Source organism: Coregonus clupeaformis, chromosome 26, assembly GCF_020615455.1.
Source record: "Coregonus clupeaformis isolate EN_2021a chromosome 26, ASM2061545v1, whole genome shotgun sequence".
In the NCBI taxonomy this organism is placed as follows: domain Eukaryota; kingdom Metazoa; phylum Chordata; class Actinopteri; order Salmoniformes; family Salmonidae; genus Coregonus; species Coregonus clupeaformis.
In genome coordinates, this window is record NC_059217.1 from 28065516 (window position 1) to 28086716 (window position 21201).

The window sequence follows — 21201 nt, forward strand, 5'->3', positions numbered from 1 at the left end:
ACAGTGAGGCAAAGACTTTTGGAGGATGGCCTGGTGTCAAGAAGGGCAGCGAGGAAGCCACTTCTCTCCAGGAAAAACATCAGGGACAGACTGATATTCTGCAAAAGGTACAGGGATTGGACTGCTGAGGACTGGGGTAAAGTCATTTTCTCTGATGAATCCCCTTTCCGATTGTTTGGGGCATCCGGAAAAAAGCTTGTCCGGAGAAGAAAAGGTGAGCGCTACCATCAGTTCTGTGTCATGCCAACAGTAAAGCATCCTGAGACCATTCATGTGTGGGGTTGCTTCTCAGCCAAGGGAGTGGGCTCACTCACAATTTTGCCTAAGAACACAGCCATGAATAAAGAATGGTACCAACACATCCTCCGAGAGCAACTTCTCCCAACCATCCAAGAACAGTTTGGTGAAGAACAATGCCTTTTCCAGCATGATGGAGCACCTTGCCATAAGGCAAAAGTGATAACTAAGTGGCTCAGGGAACAAAACATTGACATTTTGGGTCCATGGCCAGGAAACTCCCCAGACCTTAATCCCATTGAGAACTTGTGGTCAATCCTCAAGAGGCGGGTGGACAAACAAAAACCCACAAATTCTGACAAACTCAAACATTGATTATGCAAGAATGGGCTGCCATCAGTCAGGATGTTGCCCAGAAGTTAATTGACAGCATGCCAGGGCGGATTTCAGAGGTCTTGAAAAAGAAGGGTCAACACTGCAAATATTGACTCTTTGCATAAACTTAATGTAATTGTCAATAAAAGCCTTTGACACTTATGGAATGCTTGTAATTATACTTCAGTATACCATAGAAACATCTGACAAAAATATCTAAAAACACTGAAGCAGCAAACTTTGTGAAGACCAATACCTGTGTCATTCTCAAAACTTTTGACCATGACTGTACTCTTACACAGGCAGCCCAATTCTGTAATTTTTTTCACCAATCAGATTAGAGCTGAAAAATATCTGATGTGAAAAGATCTGATGCGTTTGGTCAAAAGACCAATTAGTGGAAAAAATATCAGAATTGGGCTGCCTGTGTAAACGCAGCCTAATACAGTATTGAAGAGAGATGTGCAGTCTTCAGACAGAAGAAGTGTGGCAAGAAGAGAAAGGAGTCTTACCACACCTGAAGTTCGTAGATGGAATAGTTTACACTTTAGACCAATTAGCCAGCCTTGCTGAACTGCAAGGTTTCCACCTGGTTAGTGAGGTCTGTGTGAGAATGATTTAAGAGTGTCTTATTCAGAACTGAACACTCCAGGAAATGTTCTGGAATGTTGAGAGGCAGCATATCATAATGGATCTTTAACCCTCTAAATAATGTATTATCAAACATATCATTCATTTGTATTTTTTTTTAAGCATACACTTAATTCATTGCTAGTTGCCATCTAGTTTCTGAGTAAATTCATGTTTGATTAGTGGGAATCATATTGAATGAGGTTATGGAGAGGTTTTATGGATCACCAGTGGTCATTATACTGTACCAGTATTGTTATTGTGGATTTAACTCACTGCATAACTGTATGGTCCAGAGGTCTTATCTGGCCACATTATCCTATCCTTGAGTAGTGATTGAAAGAAACACACACCCATCCACCACGTATGCACGCTTGCACGCTCGAACGCAAACACACACAATCTGTAGTGGATCTCAAAGTGCTGTGTCTGACACTCTCAGGTCCCCTGCAGGAGTCTGAGAGCCATCTGGTCCATACAACCCTTACACCACCAATTCCCACCCATTCCCATACAGTCAGGCCAGCATTGATCTGGCAATCCACTCCTACTCTCCCCACGCGTATGTGTGTGGTCCAGATTGTAAAGCAGCGATGACACAGTCAGTCCATCCTGTCTGTGGGTGGGTTGTTTTTCCAAGGTCGTCACATGGCACCGCAGCAGAAGACAGAAGTAACCAAGGTATTAGTTAGCTGACTGGGCAAGGCAAGGGTCCGTACTCATCATCCCTGCTTGCCACTGTGAATGCCATGAGGTAGAGGTATGCACAGTAGGCCTCCTGTAGCTCAGTTGGTAGAGCATGGCACTAGCAACGCCAGGGTTGTGGGTTCGATTCCCACGGGGGGCCAGTATGAAAAATTTATGCACTAACTAACTGTAAATCGCTCTGGATAAGAGCGTCTGCTAAATGACTAAAATGTAGGCACCTCACAATCAATAACTGGATCAATGACTGTATAGAGAAACTGGATAGATATTGAGAGGAAAGCTAGAGGGAAATAGGAGCAGAGTTAGTGTGAAGGACAAAATGTTTCACATGTGAGCTATGAGCAGAATAATTAAGTTGTAAGAGTAGATAGACTGTGTTTACAGTTCTCAACGTTTCACCAGCCAATCAGAATGAGTTTTTCCCCACAAAAAAGTATTTATTACAGACAGAAATTCTCCTCATGCTCCCTCAAAAATTGAGATATCTGTGGCACTGTGTTGTGTGACAAAACTGCACATTTTAGAGTGGCCTTTTATTGTCCCCAGCACATGGTGCATCTGTGTAATGATCATGCTGTTTAATCAGTTTCTTGATATGCCACACCTGTCAGGTGGATTGATTATCTTGACAAAGGATTAAATGCTCACTAACACTTTACATGTTGCCTTTATATTTATGTTTAGTATAGATGCACTCTATATCATTATGTCCACTTGGGTTTGGGCTGTAAGCCAACGCTACACACACAGGTCCACGACCGAGCTGAGGCATTAGCAGTTGGAAAAACCAGCATCCCCCCCTTCTCATCCTGTACGTGGTAATGATGTACTGCATTGCAAATGACAAGTGTTACAGTACCAGTGTTGATGTAGCACTACACTCTGGTGAAGGCTTGAAACCAATGCCAGAACCTGCAGTTTCAGGGCCAGAAAGAAACAACAGCTTAAAAAAAAGTGACACAAATTGTAGACTTCACATCTTGGATTGCTGCCTCTGTTTTCCCTTTGGTCTATGTGTAACCCTTGTTATTTTGGTGCTTTGAGAGGAACAGTCCATATGGACTTTTTCTTTGACTAGTGTTACAGTGTTGGGCAATGTAAAGGCATGTGTAGAATGTATAGTTCACACCCAGAGGCAGATGGTCCTGTCCGGTCCGTCAGAGGAAGGTGCGGCAGCGGAGGCTGCGGCAGCCGGTTCCGTTCCAGGATGCAGCTGACACGATAATCATCGGAGGGAGCAGGCTGATTTTCCACCGGGAAGTGGCTCTAATTTACTGCCTTGGGGCCTGAACGGCCTGAAGCTGATTTATCTGCAGCCGACTCAAATGGGAACGTCCACAAAAGATGGATGACTGGGTCTGGATAGGCCAAGCTGGAGAGGCTGTCCTCCATAACTCCTATATTATCATATAGCTACCCGCATTGCCTCTTTCTGACTGCTCACTCTAGTGACTACTCACTCTAGTGCACTTTACCCTCAGGACAAGGAAAAGTATTTGCTCTCACAACACTTCTTCCATGTTATATCAGCACTGATGTGAATGGTGCAGCCAGCTTAATCAGTGTATGCAAAAGAGTCAGAAGGGAACTAAGGGTTACTTAAATCAAGATAAATCAGTGTTCAGTGTAGTTGTTGTTACCTCTGAAGGGGATGACATATCCATCTGGGGATCATGAAGGGACTGAAGTGAGCAAAAGGAGGCAGGCAGTCATGGCCCTGCAGAATACTGTATTCTCCACACACTATCCTTCCAAAGCTCCATTACTAAAAAGGTGCTGGTGTGAAAAAAAATTGCCCCAAGATGTGAACATAAACCTACCAACATAAATATTGCAGCTTGTCAGTGTAGGACGGTCAAGTGTAGTAGGATCCAATCTTCAGTCAGCACAGCAGCTTCACAGAGCAAAACAGTCTGTCTGGGCTGAGGCTGGCACCCTATTCCCTATATAGTGCACTACTTTTGACCATGGCCCATTGGGCTTTGGTCAAAAGTAGTGCACTGTATAGGGAATAGGTTGCCATTTCACACAGCCACTGTCTAGGCTGAGACTGGCAGGTCTGAATCTGAACTCCTGCTGGAGGACTGCAGCCTGCCTGGCTGCACAGTTTCAGGGATGCATTACCCAGTCCAGTCTCCATCCCCCTCCACCACGAGACTCGGCTGCCATACTGATTCAGGGCTCAGCACAGCACAGGCAGATGATACTGTGTGCAGTTGGCCAGCAGCTAGCTAGGGTTTAAAAGGGTAACTCACAACGCATGACCCATATCAGCGAGCCGCAGCCAGCCAGACAGTCACAGCTCAGTTTTTAGAGACACATGGTAAAGCCCTGTGCTGAACAGCATTAGCAAGCTGGATCATGTGTAAGTAAGTTCTCTGTACTGTAGCCTACATACGCTGTCTGTGGCACATTAGTCAGTCTGATGATGATTTAACTGAGTCATCAGATTATGAGGTCAGTCAGTGGTGCCAAAGGAACAACACTGTGCAACACTGCACATTTGTTATCAACGTGCCTTGGCTAAAATTGGCCACCTGCCTCTAGACATTTGCTTACAATAAGGTGTCACGTGTTGGAGTATAGCTACCGTTCAGTCGTATGCTAAACATCAACAAAGGATGTCATGGTTAGCCATAAACCTAGCCTGCCTGGCTGTCTGTAGGCTGTAGCAGGCCAGCTTTACCAGTGGGCATTAGGGGAGCCACGTCACAGCTCGCTCTCTCTTCATAGCAACAGCACTATCACCCATCGTACATGCTTTCCAGATCGAAGACCAGATCGAAGAGAGAGAGGCAGCAGCCACTTTGCCTCAGGGTAAAACCAAATAGCTATATATATATATATATATATATATATATATATATATATATATATATATATAAATAAAACGCATTTGCTTCACATTTTTATCACTGGTGTAAAACCAACCTTTATTGAAAATGGGTATCTCAAACCAATCGAAAATAGTCACTTTGTAAATTAATTTAATGTTTTTGCAGGAAATGCATTCATGGTAGCCTAGATAATATCCAATTCAAAATGCAACCCCAAAAAATATATAAAAGAATATCACCAACAAGCTGTAGGTCATCAATGTAAAATGCTCAAAATTACACACAAGCAACTTGTACCCCTTGAATAGCATTTTATTTGAGTAAAGAAATCACAACTGCTGCCACTTCTGGAACCTTCATAGCCAAGGCAAAACGGAAGGAATGTTGCAACAATGTAACAATACAGTGGATAGACTACTTTCATGGTTCCATTGTAACAACGTAGCTGTTATAACATTATCATATATTTAGATGTACCTTTTAAAACGAATAAACAGGAAAATCCTCGGCTTGAAGTCGAATACCAGCACTGGCAAGGCAGTAGCTTGCGCAGTCATCTCCATAGCGGGAAATGTCATAACCCAACCAACAGCACAAACTACTACCTCAGCCAGTACATGGTCAAATGCCGATAGAAACACACTGAAATACCAAAAATCACAAGACTACAAATTATAAGGAATACATTTGGCTTCTATAATTCCGATCTGATACGTACGGTTCCACGCGCTCGGGACTGGTTATGTTCATCCGATCTCCTGAGCACAGTGAGCAGGGGGTCGTATCATAAGCAGAGTTGAAATATGAGGGGAAACCCCGCCCAAGACCTCCCCCAGTCTACTCCTCCCCTTTTCCCTGTGCACCAGACAACCCGCGGTCGTTTCCCTCATATGACCTAACCCAAAGTCCAGTTTGTCGCAACAATGGAAGACTTTACAAGCCTTCTTGCGCGACGGTTACCGTGAAGAAGGTACATAGTCGTAACAAAATATAATTATTGCGCTTGCCCGATAATATGGCTACATACCAGAAGGGATATCTATTTTTAATTTTTTTGCCTTGGGGCACAGAGATAAATGTGCAGTCTTATACATAGAGATCCTATTACATTACTAGAGGGGAATTGTCATAAACCCTCAAAGTTCCAGAATGGAGTGAAAATGGCAGGCATATTGGTTAGGGAGAAATCCAAACCAGTCTAATTGGAATGAATGGCCTTAGAGGCACAATCCTGATTTTACCTATGCAGGAAAATAAAAGTAATATCAGAAATGTGTCTAATATAATTATTGTCAACCTAAAATATTGTCATATAACTATAATAATAATAATAATAATAATAATAATAATAATATGCCATTTAGCAGACGCTTTTATCCAAAGCGACTTACAGTCATGAGTGCATACATTTTTACGAATGGGTGGTCCCGGGGATCAAACCCACTACCCTGGCGTTACAAGCGCCATGCTCTACCAATTGAGCTACAGAGGACCATAAATAAATACTATAAATACAGTTTATACAGGTTTTATACACATTTTCTGTATAAATAGGTTCTTAAATATATGTAAACAGACCATAAAATGTCAACATTTTTTGTTTTCTTGGAAAGCTGTACGTGTATTTATATGATACAATATCAGTACTTGTTGCATTTACAACTTGTCTAAGTCCTATAATCAACTGATTGGAGCCAGTATATGGCTGTGGATTGACTGCATTGTTTGAATGGAATGTTGGCATATTGGCAGTTGATTTTCATAATGGATAGAATCATTCCTCTAAAACGGTCTGGCTAGCTAACATACAGTGCAGATATATTTTTCAAATTAATTATTTTACACAATATCTTATCACAGCACTGGCAAACCATGACCAAAATGGCTGACCTTAAACCCATCATAAAAAGGTTAATGTCCATTCTAGTATTCTAAGTCCTCATTCTATGGCCATGACACTCACCCATTCCTCAGAATTCCTCAGGAGGTTAGTCGTTTAGGATTGTGGGAAATGAATTTTCTACACTCAAGTCAGACAAGACCAGGAAGCTCTGCCACAACAATCTCAGATGCTTAAGAAAATGACACAGAGCAACATAAAAAAATCAATTACAGGGTTAAGGACAGGACATCACTGAGGCACACACAGAAATCAGATAATTGTTTGTAGAACTCTCCCATTTATTTTATACAGACAAGTACCTTTCTCAGGTCAGCTAAAAGATGACATGGAATGTTACAGTATGATTTGGAATAAAATCCTAGCTGTTAAAAACTTCACAAAAGGTCATCTCATCTTTCCCCCTCTCAATCTTTTTAAAGGTCCATATAGCCCCAGAGCTTTTTCTTAATTACATCATCAACACTCACCACACACTGTACATCGACTCTTTTTTTCAGGAAATCAAAGGAAAACCCAAAGTCCAGCCAGTTAGAATGAGAATGGGAGGTGGTATCAACCAACGTGTATTAGAAGCATACATTGATGATGTCATGTGTAGCAGGTCAGAGTTGTTGTTGTGGATAGAGCTGTCGCGGGGGGAGCTCAGTTGCCACTGGTTACTGTCTGTTAGATGGGCTCACATGGAGTAAAAGAGTCCGTCTGTCTATCCTTCCGTCCACTTGTGTGAAGAAGTGTGTGTTTGGGTCTCAGGGGGACCCATTCATTATGAATTCCTTCATTATAAAAAGGGGTTGGAACAGTCAGGACTCTCCGTTTTGTACTCTGGAGAGAGGGGGCTGCATAAAGTCTTTGAAGGGCCCCATGGCCTCCTTCAGCGCTGAGCTGACCTCAGAGGAGGAGCAGGTGATGCACTCCACCAGGGTAGGGTACAGTGCAATGACCTGGGCCCACGTGGTCCCATCCACTGTAGGGCACACACACACACACCATGGGATGGCATGGAATGGGGTGGGGAAAGAGAGGCAGAAGGAGAAGAGTTGTAATGAACCGGAGATGTGGGAAAAGGAAAGGAGAGTAGGGCAGAGAAGAGGAGATAGGAAAGGAGAGGTAGAGGGCAGAGAAGAGGAAGTAGGAAAGAGGAGAGAGAAGAGAAGGAGAGGAAAGGAAAGGAGGAGGGTAGAGTAGAGGAAAGGAGAGGAGAAGACGGGAGGAGTGGAACGGAGAGGATGGCAGAGGAAAGGAGAGGAGAAGAGGAAAACGAGAGGAAAGGAGAGAGCCACAGAGAGGTGAGAGGGAAAGCAATTAAATAAATCATTATTTTGATGGAAAGCCAGAGGGAAATATAAATGACTTTTTGTCTGGATAAATGAGGTTATAAACAACCTGAAGGGCACTGTGAATGCCTTACTTTTGCATCTGATTCCAAAAATCAAACATTGTAAATTGACCAAACAGGGTAGATACAAATCTCTTTTCAGAAATAAATTGCATTTGTAAACATTCCCCATTGTACTGTGACACGGAAATGAATAATGACTGAAACCAAGTTCCCATCCAACCTTTTAATGCGATTAAAGTACATTTCAGATAAAACATTTCACGACAGGCAAACTTTCCTAATGTCGACATAACAAAATACGCTAGGCAAGGTGGGATCTTTTTGTGTCTGCAAAAATTAATTATGTGAAAAAATGGCGGTGGAAACATCTTTGCGCAAGTATTTATATAATAACCATCCTATCGAAGTAAACTTGGAGTCACGTGCTGATATCGTGTGGTCCTCTGATTATGACTCGGGAAAGCATGCAGTTTATTAGGCTACAGATGAAATAAATTATGATGAACTTCAACGGGTGGTGAAAGTGCAGGGTGATGAGCTCGATGCTCCTTTCCAATAAATATCGAGGGTCTTATTCTGGTGACGTTATGATCGATGCTTGGCTACCGTTTGAAAAATAAAAAATTATGTTCCTACTTTGTCCATAATAATCTCATTATGTAGCAAGCCTATCCACACTGTATCTGGGAGCTGTTGGCTAGAGCACATGTGCCAAGACCAGAGTGGGAACATTCGCTATATACAGTGCCTTGCAAAAGTATTCATCCCCCTTGGCGCTTGGCGTTTTTCCTATTTTGTTGCATTACAACCTGTAATTTAAATGGATTTTTATTGGACATACACAAAATAGTCAAAATTGGTGAACTGAAATGAAGAAAAAAAACGTTCAAAAATTATACAAAATAAATAACGGAAAAGTGGTGCGTGCATACAGTTGAAGTCGGAAGTTTACATACACATTTCAACTCAGTTTTTCACTATTCCTGACATTTAATCCTAGTAAAAATTCCCTGTTTTAGGTCAGTTAGGATTACCACTTTATTTTAAGAATGTGAAATGTCAGAATAATAGTAGAGAGAATTATTTATTTCAGCTTTTATTTCTTTCATCACATTCCCAGTGGGTCAGAAGTTTACATACACTCAATTAGTATTTGGTAGCATTGCCTTTAAATTGTTTAACTTGTGTCAAACGTTTCGGGTAGCTTTCCACAAGCTTCCCACAATAAGTTGGGAGAATTCTGGCCCATTCCTCCTGACAGAACTGGTGTAACTGAGTCAGGTTTGTAGGCCTCCTTGCTCGCACACGCCTTTTCAGTTCTGCCCACACATTTTCTATAGGATTGAAGTCAAGGCTTTGTGATGACCACTCCAATACCTTGACTTTGTTGTCCTTAAGCCATTTTGCCACAACTTTGGAAGTATGCTTGGGGTCATTGTCCATTTGGAAGACCCATTTGCGACCAAGCTTTAACTTCCTGACTGATGTCTTGAGATGTTGCTTCAATATTGCCACATTATTTTCCTTCCTCGTGATGCCATCTATTTTGTGAAGTGCACCAGTCCCTCCTGCAGCAAAGCACCCCTACAGCATGATGCTGTCACCCCTGTGCTTCACGGTTGGGATGGTGTTCTTCGAACTTGCAAGTCACCCCCTTTTTCCTCCAAACATAACATTGGTCATTATGGCCAAACAGTTATATTTTTGTTTGACCAGAGGACATTTCTTCAAAAAGTAAGATCTTTGTCCCCATGTGCAGTTGCAAACCGTAGTCTGGCTTTTTTTATGGCGGTTTTGGAGCAGTGGCTTCTTCCTTGCTGAGCAGCCTTTCAGGTTATGTCGATATAGGACTCGTTTTACTGTGGATATAGATACTTTTGTACCTGTTTCCTCCAGCATCTTCACAAGGTCCTTTGCTGTTGTTCTGGGATTGATTTGCACTTTTCGCACCAAAGTACGTTCATCTCTAGGAGACAGAACGCGTCTCCTTCCTGAGCGGTATGACGGCTGCGTGATCCCATGGTGTTTATACTTGCGTACTATTGTTTGTACAGATGAACGTGGTACCTTCAGGCGTTTGGAAATTGCTCCCAAGGATGAACCAGACTTGTGGAGGGCTACAATTGTTTTTCTGAGGTCTTGGCTGATTTCTTTTGATTTTCCCATGATGTCAAGCAAAGAGGCACTGAGTTTGAAGGTAGGCCTTGAAATATATCCACAGGAACACCTCCAATTGACTAAAATTATGTGAATTAGCCTATCAGAAGCTACTAAAGCAATGACATAATTTTCTGGAATTTTCCAAGCTGTTTAAAGGCACAGTCAACTTAGTGTATGTAAACTTCTGACCCACTGGAATTGTGATACAGTGAATTATAAGTGAAATAATCTGTCTGTAAACAATTGTTGGAAAAATTACTTGTGTCATGCAAAGTAGATGTCGTAACCGACTTGCCAAAACTATAGTTTGTTAACAAGAAATTTGTGCAGTGGTTGAAAAAACGAGGTTTAATGACTCCAACCTAAGTGTATGTAAACTTCCGACTTCAACTGTATGTATTCTCCCCCTTTGCTGTGAAGCCCCTAAATAAAGTCCACCTGTATGCAATCTAAGTGTCACATGATCTCAGTATATATACACCTGTTTTGAAAGGCCCCAGAGTCTGCAACACCACTAAGCAAGGGGCACCACCAAGCAAGTGGCACCATGAAGACGAAGGAGCTCTCCAAACAGGTCAGGGACAAAGTTGTGGAGAAGAACAGAGCAGGGTTGGGTTATAAAAAAATATCCTAAACTTTTAACATCCTACGGAGCACCATTAAATCCATTATTCAAAAATTGAAAGAATATGGCACCACAACAAACCTGCCAAGAGAGGGCCGCCCACCAAAACAGGCAAGGAGGGCATTAATCAGAGGCAACAAAGAGACCAAAGATAACCCTGAAGGAGCTGCAAAGCTACACAGCGGAGATTGGAGTATCTGTCCATAGGACCACTTTAAGCCGTACACTCCACAGAGCTGGGATTTACGGAAAAGTGGGCAGAAAAAAGCCATTGTTTAAAGAAATAAATAAGCAAACACGTTTAGTGTTCGCCAAAAGGCATGTGGGAGACTCCCCAAACATATGGAAAAAGGTACTCTGGTCAGATGAGACTAAGATTGAGCTTTATGGCCATCAAGGAAAACGCTATGTCTGGCGCAAACCCAACACCTCTCATCACCCCGAGAACACCATCCCCACAGTGAAGCATGGTGGTGGCAGCATCATGCTGTGGGGATGTTTTTCATCGGCAGGGACTGGGAACCTGGTCAGAATTGAAGGAATGATGGATGGCACTAAATACAGGGAAATTATTGAGGGAAACCTGTTTCAGTCTTCCAGAGATTTGAGACTGGGATGGAGGTTCACCTTCCAGCAGGACAATGACCCTAAGCATACTGCTAAAGCAACACTTGAGTGTTTTAAGGGGAAACATTTAAATCTCTTGGAATGGCCTAGTCAAAGCCCAGACCTCAATCCAATTGAGAATATGTTGTATGACTTAAAGATTGCTGTACACCAGCGGAACCCATCCAACTTGAAGGAGCTGGAGCAGTTTTGCCTTGAAGAATGGGCAAAAATCCCAGTGGCTAGATGTGCCAAGCTTGTAGAGACATACCCCAGGAGACTTCCAGCTGTAATTGCTGCAAAGGGTGGCTCTACAAAGTATTGACTTTGGGGGGGGGGGGTGAATAGTTATGCACGCTCAAGTTTTCTATTTTCTTGTCTTATTTCTTGTTTGTTTCACAATAAAACATTTTTGCATCTTCAAAGTGGTAGGCATGTTGTGTAAATCAAATGATACAACCCCCCAAAATCAATTTTAATTCCAGGTTGTAAGGCAACAAAATAGGAAAAATGCCAAGGGGGGTGAATACTTTCGCAAGCCACTGTAACATAATTTTATTTTTACAAAACCATCAGTTGAGTTGAAAATGTGATGGAAACCCATTTAACTAGCTTTTATTTATTTATTCGGTACATGGGAATTTAACCGCAAAAGTTGATTTTATGTTCATTACGTCATCACGCACAGCCTTTTATCCACAACATAAGAACTGTAATATCCTATGTTTCTTGGAGTCGTGGTTGAACAAGGACATGGATAATATACACTACCGTTCAAAAGTTTGGGGTCACTTAGAAATGTCCTTGTTTTCCATGAAAACATACATGAAATGAGTTTGAATAGGAAATATAGCAAAATGAATAGGAAATGTAGTCATTGACAAGGTTAGAAATAATGATTTTTAATAGAAATAACATGTGTGTCCTTCAAACTTTGCTTTCGTCAAAGAATCGTCCATTTGCAGCAATTACTGCCTTGCAGACCTTTGGCATTCTAGTTGTCAATTTGTTGAGGTAATCTGAAGAGATTCTGGGCGGCAGGTAGCTTAGTGGGTAAGAGCGTTGTGCCAGTAACCGAAAGGTCGCTGGTTCTAATCCCCGAGCCGACTAGGTGAAAAATCTGTCGATGTGCCCTTAAGCAAGGCACTTAACCCTAATTGCTCATGTAAGTCGCTCTGGATAAGAGCGTCTGCTAAATGACTAAAATGTAAATTACAACAGCTCAATAGGGTTGAGATCCAGTGACTGTGCTGGCCACTCCATTATAGACAGAATACCAGCTGACTGCTTCTTCCCTAAATAGTTATTGCATAGTTTGGAGCTATGCTTTGGGTCATTGTCCTGTTGTAGGAGGAAATTGGCTCCAATCAAGCGCCTCCACAGGGTATGGCATGGCGTTGTAAAATGGAGTGATAGCCTTCCTTCTTCAAGATCCCTTTTACCCTGTACAAATCTCCCACTTTACCACCACCAGACTATCACATTGCCTCCACCATGCTTGACAGATGGCATCAAGCACTCCTCCAGCATCTTTTCATTTGGTCTGCGTCTCACAAATGTTCTTCTTTGTGATCCGAACACCTCAAACTTCGATTCGTCTGTCCATAACACTTTTTTCCAATCTTCCTCTGTCCAGTGTCTGTGTTCTTTTGCCCATCTTAATCTTTTCTTTTTATTGGCCAGTCTGAGATATGGCTTTTTCTTTGCAACTCTGCCTAGAAGGTCAGCATCCCGGAGTCGCCTCTTCACTGTTGACGTTGAGACTGGTGTCTTGCGGGTACTATTTAATGAAGCTGCCAGTTGATGACCTGTGAGGCGTCTGTTTCTCAAACTAGATACTAATGTATTTGTCCTTTTGCTCAGTTGTGCACCAGGGCCTCCCACTCCTCTTTCTATTCTGGTTAGAGCCAGTTTGCGCTGTTCTGTGAAGGGAGTAGTACACAGCGTTGTACGAGATCTTCAGTTTCTTGGCAATTTCTCGCATGGAATAGCCTTCATTTCTCAGAACAAGAATAGACTGACGAGTTTCAGAAGAAAGTTATTTGTTTCTGGCCATTTTGAGCCTGTAATCGAACCCACAATTGCTGATGCGCCAGATACTCAACTAGTTTCAAGAAGGCCAGTTTTATTGCTTCTTTAAATCAGCACAACAGTTTTCAGTTGTGCTAACATAATTTCAAAAGGGTTTTCTAATGATCAATTAACCTTTTAAAATGATAAACTTGGATGAGCAAACACAACGTGCCATTGGAACACAGGACTGATAGTTGCTGATAATGGGCCTCTGCACGCCTATGTAGATATTCCATAAAAAAAATCAGCCGTTTCCAGCTACAATAGCCATTTACAACATTAACAATGTCTACACAAAGAAATTGCTTTTCTTTCGAAAACAATGACATTTCTAAGTGACCCCAAACTTTTGAACGGTAGTGTACATCTAGCTGAGCTTTCTATGCAACAGCAGGACAGAACGGCAGCTTCGGGTAAGCTCAAGGAGGAGGGGTGTCTCTTAACAGCAGCTGGTGCGCAATCTCTAATATTAAGGAAGTCTTGAGGCTCATGAGAATATCTAATGATAAACTGTAGACCATACTATTTAACAAGAGAGTTTATATTTTTCAAAGCTGTCTATTTACCACCACAAACCGATGCATCCACTAAGACCGCAGTCAACATGCTGTATAGGGCCATAAGCAAACAAGAAAATGCTCATCCTAGTGGCTGGCGATTTTAATGTAGGGAAACTGAAATCCGTTTTACCTCATTTCTACCAGCATGTCACCTGCGCAACTAACCTTTTACTCCAGATCACCTTTACTCCACACACAGAAACGCATACAAAGCTTACAAGCAAAAACTCAAACAGGAAGTACCAGTGACGCGCCCAATACGGAAGTGGTCCGATGAAGCAAATGCTAAGCTACAGGACTTTTTCGCTAGCACAGACTGGAATATGTTCCGGGATTCATCCGAAGGCATTGAGGAGTTGACCACATCAGTCATCGGCTTCATTAATAAGTGCATTGACGACGTCGTCCCCACAGTGACTGTAGGTACATATCCCAACCAGACACCATGGATAACGGGCAACATCCGCACTGAGCTAAAGGCTAGAGCTGCCGCTTTCAAGGAGCGGGACACTAATCCAGACGCTTATAAGAAACCCTGCTACGACCTCGACGAGCCATCAAATAGGCAAAGCGTCAACACTGGACTAAGATCGAATCCTACTACACCGGCTCTTGATGCTTGTCGGATGTAGCAGGGCTCGCAAACTATCAAGGATTACAAAGGGATGAGTACTCAGAGCATGCGCTGACCAGCTGGCAAGTGTCTTCACTGATATTTCCAACCTGTAATACCTACATATTTCAAGCAGACCACCATAGTCCCTGTGCCCAAGAACGGCAAGATAACCTGTCTAAATGACTATCGCCCCGTAGCACTCACATCTGTAGCCATTAAATGCTTTGAAAGGCTGGTCATGGCTCACATCAACAAAATCATCCCAGAAACCCTGGATCACTCCAATTTGCATACCGCCCCAACAGATCCACCACTAGTGTCTCCCAACTGGACAAGAGGAACAATTATGTGACAATGCTGTTCATCGACTACAGTTCAGCCTTCAACACCATAGTGCCCTTCAACCTCATCACTAAGCGAGACTGAACACCTCCCACTACAACTGGATCCTGGACATCCTGATGGGCCGACCTCAGGGGTTGAGGGTAGGCAACAACACATCCGCCACGCTAACCCTCAACACGGGGGCCCCTCAGGGGTACGTGCTTAGTCCCCTCCTGTATTCCCTGTTCACTCATGACTGCATGACCGTGCACGACTCCAACACCATCATTAAGTTTGCTGATGACACGGTGCTGTTAGGCCTGATCACCGACAACGATGAGAAAGCCTACAGGGAGGAAGGAAGTCAGGACAACAACAACAACCTCTCCCTCAATGTCAACAAGACAAAGGAGCTGATCGTGGACTACAGGAAACAGAGGGCCGAGCACGCCCCCATTCACATCGACAGGGCTGTTGTGGAACGGGCCGAGAGCTTCAAGTTCCTCGGTGTCCATATCACTAAAGGCGTCTGCATGCTTCCCAGCCGAAACAGTTTGGTATAGTTCGTGCACATAGTTCATTCGGAAAGTATTCAGACTCCTTTACTTTTGCCATATTTTGTTACGTTACAGCCTTACAGCTATTTTCAGGTCTCTCCAGAGATGTTAGATCGGGTTCAAGTCCGGGCTGGACCACTCAAGGACTTGTCCCGAAGCCACTCCTGCGTTGTCTTGGCTGTGTGCTTAGGGTCATTGTCCTGTTGGAACCTTCGCCCCAGTCTGAGGTCCTGAGCAGGTTTTCATCAAGGATCTCTCTGTACTTTCCTTCGTTCATCTTTCCCTCGATCCTGACTAGTCTCCCAGTTCCTGCTGTTGAAAAACATCCCCACAGCATGATGCTACCACCACCATGCTTCACCATAGGGATGGGTGGCCAGGTTTCCTCCAGATGTGACGCTTGGCATTCAGGCCAAAGAGTTCAATCTTGGTTTCATCAGACCAGAGAATCTTGTTTCTCATGGTCAGAGTCCTTTAGGTGCCTTTTGGCAAACTCCAAGTGGGCTGTCATGTACCTTTTACTGAGGAGTGGCTTCCGTCTGGCCACTCTACCATAAAGGCCTGATTGGTGGAGTGCTGCAGAGATGGATGTCCTTCTGGAAGGTTCTCCCATCTCCACAGTGGAACTCTGGAGCTCTGTCAGAGGGACCATCGGGTTCTTGGTCCTCTCCCTGACCAAGGCCCTTCTCCCCCGATTGCTCAGTTTGGCCGGGCGGCCAGCTCTAGGAAGAGTCTTGGTGGTTCCAAACTTCTTACATTTAAGAATGATGGAGGCCACTTTGTTCTTGGGGGCCTTTAATGCTGCAGACATTTTTTGGTACCCTTTCCCAGATCTGGGCCTCGACACAATAGCGTCTCGGAGATCTACAAACAATTCCTTCGACCTCATGGCTTGGTTTTTGCTCTGACATGCATTGTCAACTGTGGGACCTTTTATAGACAGTGTGCCTTTTCAAAACATGTCCAATCAAAGTTCTAGAAACATCTCAAGGATGATCAATGGAAACAGGATGCACTGAAGATCAATTTCGAGTCTAATAGCAAAGGGCCTGAATACTTATTTAAATAAGGTATATTTTTTATATTTTAATACATTTGCAAAAAATTCTAAAAACCTTTTATCGCTTTATCAATATGGGGTATTGTGTGTAGATTGATGAAGAAAAACATTTATTAATCAATTTTAGAATAAGGCTGTAATGTAACAAAATTTGGAAAAAGGGAAGGGGTCTGAATACTTTCCAAAAGCACTGTATATTATGACTACATTTTGTGAAATTTTTTGTTCGTTTTGGACTTCGGTGAGGGTTTTTTCGGCTGTTCGGGCACACATTTTTTCTGGAGGCAAGCGAAGTTCGGAGCCGAAGTCTACGCCCCTTCGTCGATGATTGGTCAACAGTAGGGATTCTTCACTAAAGTATTTGTTGTCATTCAAAGAGAGACAACTCGTTTTCATGTAAATGTTTTAACTGAAAAATACTGCACCAAACATCTTATATAGGTAGATGTAAAATTGCGCGACTAAGATCTCTTCGGCAAAAATTGAAAAATTTATGACAGATTCCTTGAGCGTCTCAGATTCATTCTGATTATGGTGTCTCAAAATAGACAAACAGTACTATTGCCGCTTTTTTCTTATTTTTCAAGCGAAGGCCTTTTAAGGGAGAATGCGAGCACACTCATTTGGTTAGCCGAGTTTGGCTAGGCGCCAGTCGAACTGAAGCATGCTGACGGCTTAAGGATATATCATGGTCTATACACACCCTCAGGAGACTGAAAAGATTTGGCCCTCAGATCCTCAAAAAGTTACACAGCTGCACCATTGAGAGCATCTTGACTGGCTGCATCACCGCTCTGTATGGCAACTGCTTGGCATCCGACTGCAAGGCGCTACAGAGGGTAGTGCGTACGGCCCAGTAAATCAATGGGGACGAGCTCCCTGCCACCCAGGACTTCTATACCAGGCGGTGTCAGAAGAAGGCCCCAAATATTTACTCCAACCACCCAATTCATTAACTGCTCTCTCTGCTACCGTGTGGGAAGCGGTACCGATGCTCCATGTCTGGAACCAACAGGACCCTTAACAGCTTCTACTCCCAAACCATAAGACTTCTAAATAGTTAAATAATTAACCAAATAGCTACCTGGACTATGTGCATTGACCCTTTTTGCACTAACTTTTTTTGACTCATCACATTCGCTGCTGCTACTGTTTATTATCTATCATGTTGCCTAGTCACTTTATTCCTAGTTATGTGCATATCTACTCAGTCACATTGTACCCCTGCACATCGACTTGGTACTGGTAACCCGTGTATATAGCCAAGTTATCGTTACTCATTGTGGATTTATTATTACGCGTTTTATTTTTCAATTATTTCTCTATTTTCTTTTTCCTCTGCATTGTTGGGAATGTAAGTATGCATTTCAAATCAAATCAAATCAAATTTTATTGGTCACATGCGCCGAATACAACAGGTGCAGACATTACAGTGAAATGCTTACTTACAGCCCTTAACCAACAGTGCATTTATTTTAAACAAAAAAAGTAAAAATAAAACAACAACAAAAAAAGTGTTGAGAAAAAAAGAGCAGAAGTAAAATAAAGTGACAGTAGGGGAGGCTATATATACAGGGGGGTACCGTTGCAGAGTCAATGTGCGGGGGGCACTGGCTAGTTGAGGTAGTTGAGGTAATATGTACATGTGGGTAGAGTTAAAGTGACTATGCATAAATACTTAACAGAGTAGCAGCAGCGTAAAAAGGATGGGGTGGGGGGCAGTGCAAATAGTCCGGGTAGCCATGATTAGCTGTTCAGGAGTCTTATGGCTTGGGGGTAGAAGCTGTTGAGAAGTCTTTTGGACCTAGACTTGGCGCTCCGGTACCGCTTGCCGTGCGGTAGCAGAGAGAACAGTCTATGACTAGGGTGGCTGGAGTCTTTGACAATTTTGAGGGGCCTTCCTATGACATCGCCTGGTATAGAGGTCCTGAATGGCAGGAAGCTTTGCCCCAGTGATGTACTGGGCCGTACGCACTACCCTCTGTAGTGCCTTGCGGTCGGAGGCCAAGCAGTTGCCATACCAGGCGGTGATGCAACCAGTCAGGATGCTCTCGATGGTGCAGCTGTAGAATTTTTTGAGGATCTGAGGACCCATGCCAAATCTTTTTAGTCTACACCTGTTGTTTACGAAGCATGTGACAAATACAATTTGATTTGAACAAGTTTTGGGAAAATGCGCATATTGTTTTTATGGAGATTTTGGAATAGTCGCATGAAAATCTGTCGCCTATTGGATGGAAACCTAGCTTGATATAGTAAAATAATTGTCTGTGTTTCCCCTAAGTAGTTTCTACTCACCGTTTTCTGGCTGGGTCTTCTTAAGTGAGTCCATCAAAGTGCTGATAGCTTTTAAGACAAAGATGATTTCTGTCACTTGTTGCCTACAAATAAAATAAAAGGAATGGAATAATTATACTTACATATTTACATTTACGTCATTTAGCAGACGCTCTTATCTAGAGCGACTTACAAATAGGTGCATTCACCTTATAGCCAGTGGGATAACCACTTTACAATGTTTTTTTATTTATTTTTTTATTATTCATGTAGTTCATAAAAAAATAACACATTCAGAACCAAACAAGGGGACTAAACAAGGGGACATACGATGGGTACCATCCTTCAAATCTCCACAAACAAATCATAGGTAAAACGTTTTTAATGAAAACCCCTTTTTTGCAGCTGGAGGCCTGAATATATATACTGAGTATCCCAAACATTAGGAACACCTTCCTAAATATTGAGTTGCACCCTCCCCTTTTGCCCACAGAACAGCCTCAATTCGTTGGGGCATGGACTCTACAAGGTGTCGAAAGTGTTCCACAGGGATGCTGGCCCATGTTGACTCCAATGCTTCCCACAGTTGTGTCAAGTTGGCTGGATGTCCTTTGGGTGGTGGACCATTCTTGATACACAGCAGCGTTGCAGTTCTTGACACAAACCGGTGCGCCTGGCACCTACTACCAATACCCCGTTCAAAGGCACTTAAATCTTTTGTCTTTCCCATTCATCCTCTGAATGGCATACATACACAATCCATGTCTCAAGGATTAAAAATGTAACCTGTATCCTCCCCTACACTGATTGATGTGGATTTAACAAGTGACATCAATTAGGGATTATAGCTTTCACCTTGATTCACCTGGTCAGTCTGTCATAGAAAGAGCAGGTGTTCTTAATGTTTTGTGTACTCAGTGTATATCATTTGTTACAGTCAGTGTGGCATTTACTCAGGTAATAGAGAAAAAACACATAGAAAAGGAACGGGAGCAGTTTGAAAACAGAAGTGTGTATCTGAAGGATGCAAATGAAATTATGCTATTAACCTGAAAAGTTGGCAATCAAGCTTCATCCTCTGTCCACTATGGAAGATAGTGAAAAGACTGTTACACTACGCCGCCATGGTAAACTAACAAAGAACACATTCTAGGATGACAGTACACCTACCAGGGAATCTACCCCATAACCCCATAAAGTATTCAGACCCCTTGACGTTTTCCACATTTTGTTACGTTACAGCCTTATTCTAAAATGGATTAAATAAATAAAATATCCTCAGCAATCTGCCCACAATACCCCATAATGACAAAGCGAAAACAGGTTTAGACATTTTTGCAAATGTATTAAAAATTAAAAAACGAATACCTTATTTACATAAGTATTCAGACCCTTTGCTATGAGACTCGAAATTGAACTCAGGTGCATCCTGTTTCCATTGATCATCCTTGAGATGTTTCTACAACTTGATTGGAGTCCACCTGTGGTAAATTCAATTGATTGGACATGATTTGGAAAGGCACACACCTGTCTATATAAGGTCCCACAGTATTGTATATCAAGTCGTCGGGTGAGGTTGTGTCTCTCTCTGGCGGGAGGTAAGCTTGGCTTATATGGTGTCGAGTAAAGCTTAAACCATGTATTTAGATTGTAGTTAGGTATTGTAGGTTATTGTAGGTAATTATTGTAGGTAAGTATTGTATTCGGATGAGCCCAGTGAAGCACGAGGCTAGCTAACCCACTACCTGGACTAGCTAGCTGGTAGTTACTGGTAACTATTAGCAACTGTGGATAGTTGTTTCACGCTTGAGAGTACCTGTAATTATGCCAGCTAGCTGCCTACCATTCAGCTGTTTTTCTAACCTCATTGTCTGAAGCGTTGGCGTTAGGTAGTTATTAGCTACTTTGCTCGAAATGTAGCTAGCTTGTTGCTACCTGGAGAGCTAACTAAACAATAGCTGGAACGACCTAACGAACAGACGCGAACTGGCTGAGTCGATTCAGTGGCTAGCTTTGCACTTGGCTGGCTAACAGTAGCTGCTAGGGGTAAGTTATAACCTACATTTGTGTTTTGTTTTTACATACTGGTAACCAGAGTCGTTCAAGGGAATTCAGGACATGGGTGACTAGTTAACGTTAGCTTGGCTCTCTCTGTGTGTTCGTGCCGTGGGTGGAGGTTTTTTTTCGTTGGCAGAGAGCAATGCTAGCTAGTTTGCTAACTATTCTAGCTAACTAACTGGCTGAATAAGTTGACGACGGACTCGCTCAAGCTGTCGGGACTAACCCAGAACTTTACACAACGTTAGACACGGAC

General features: G+C 42.7%; 1 protein-coding gene and 1 non-coding gene across 9 annotated transcripts in view; one reads left to right on the forward strand and one right to left on the reverse strand.

The window, feature by feature from the left end:
- Nucleotides 1–2014: 2014 nt before the first annotated feature.
- On the forward strand, nucleotides 2015–2090 carry trnaa-agc. Its single transcript has one exon. It is a non-coding gene; the product is annotated as a tRNA-Ala (tRNA).
- Nucleotides 2091–6939: 4849 nt separating this feature from the next.
- Nucleotides 6940–21201, reverse strand: part of LOC121540597 (protein MON2 homolog) — a 79667-nt gene continuing 65405 nt past the window's right edge. For 5 of the 8 annotated variants that reach the window (XM_045207803.1, XM_045207808.1, XM_045207804.1 and 2 more), the window contains 3 exons: nucleotides 19937–19972; nucleotides 18909–18991; nucleotides 6940–7654 (listed from right to left, as the gene is read on the reverse strand). In XM_045207803.1, the coding sequence (XP_045063738.1) occupies nucleotides 7491–7654; nucleotides 18909–18991; nucleotides 19937–19972 (283 nt within the window). In that variant the 3' untranslated portion in view covers nucleotides 6940–7490. The remainder of the gene's footprint in view (nucleotides 7655–18908; nucleotides 18992–19936; nucleotides 19973–21201) is intronic. The other 3 variants (XM_045207806.1, XM_041849596.2, XM_045207805.1) reach the window with 1 other exon arrangement.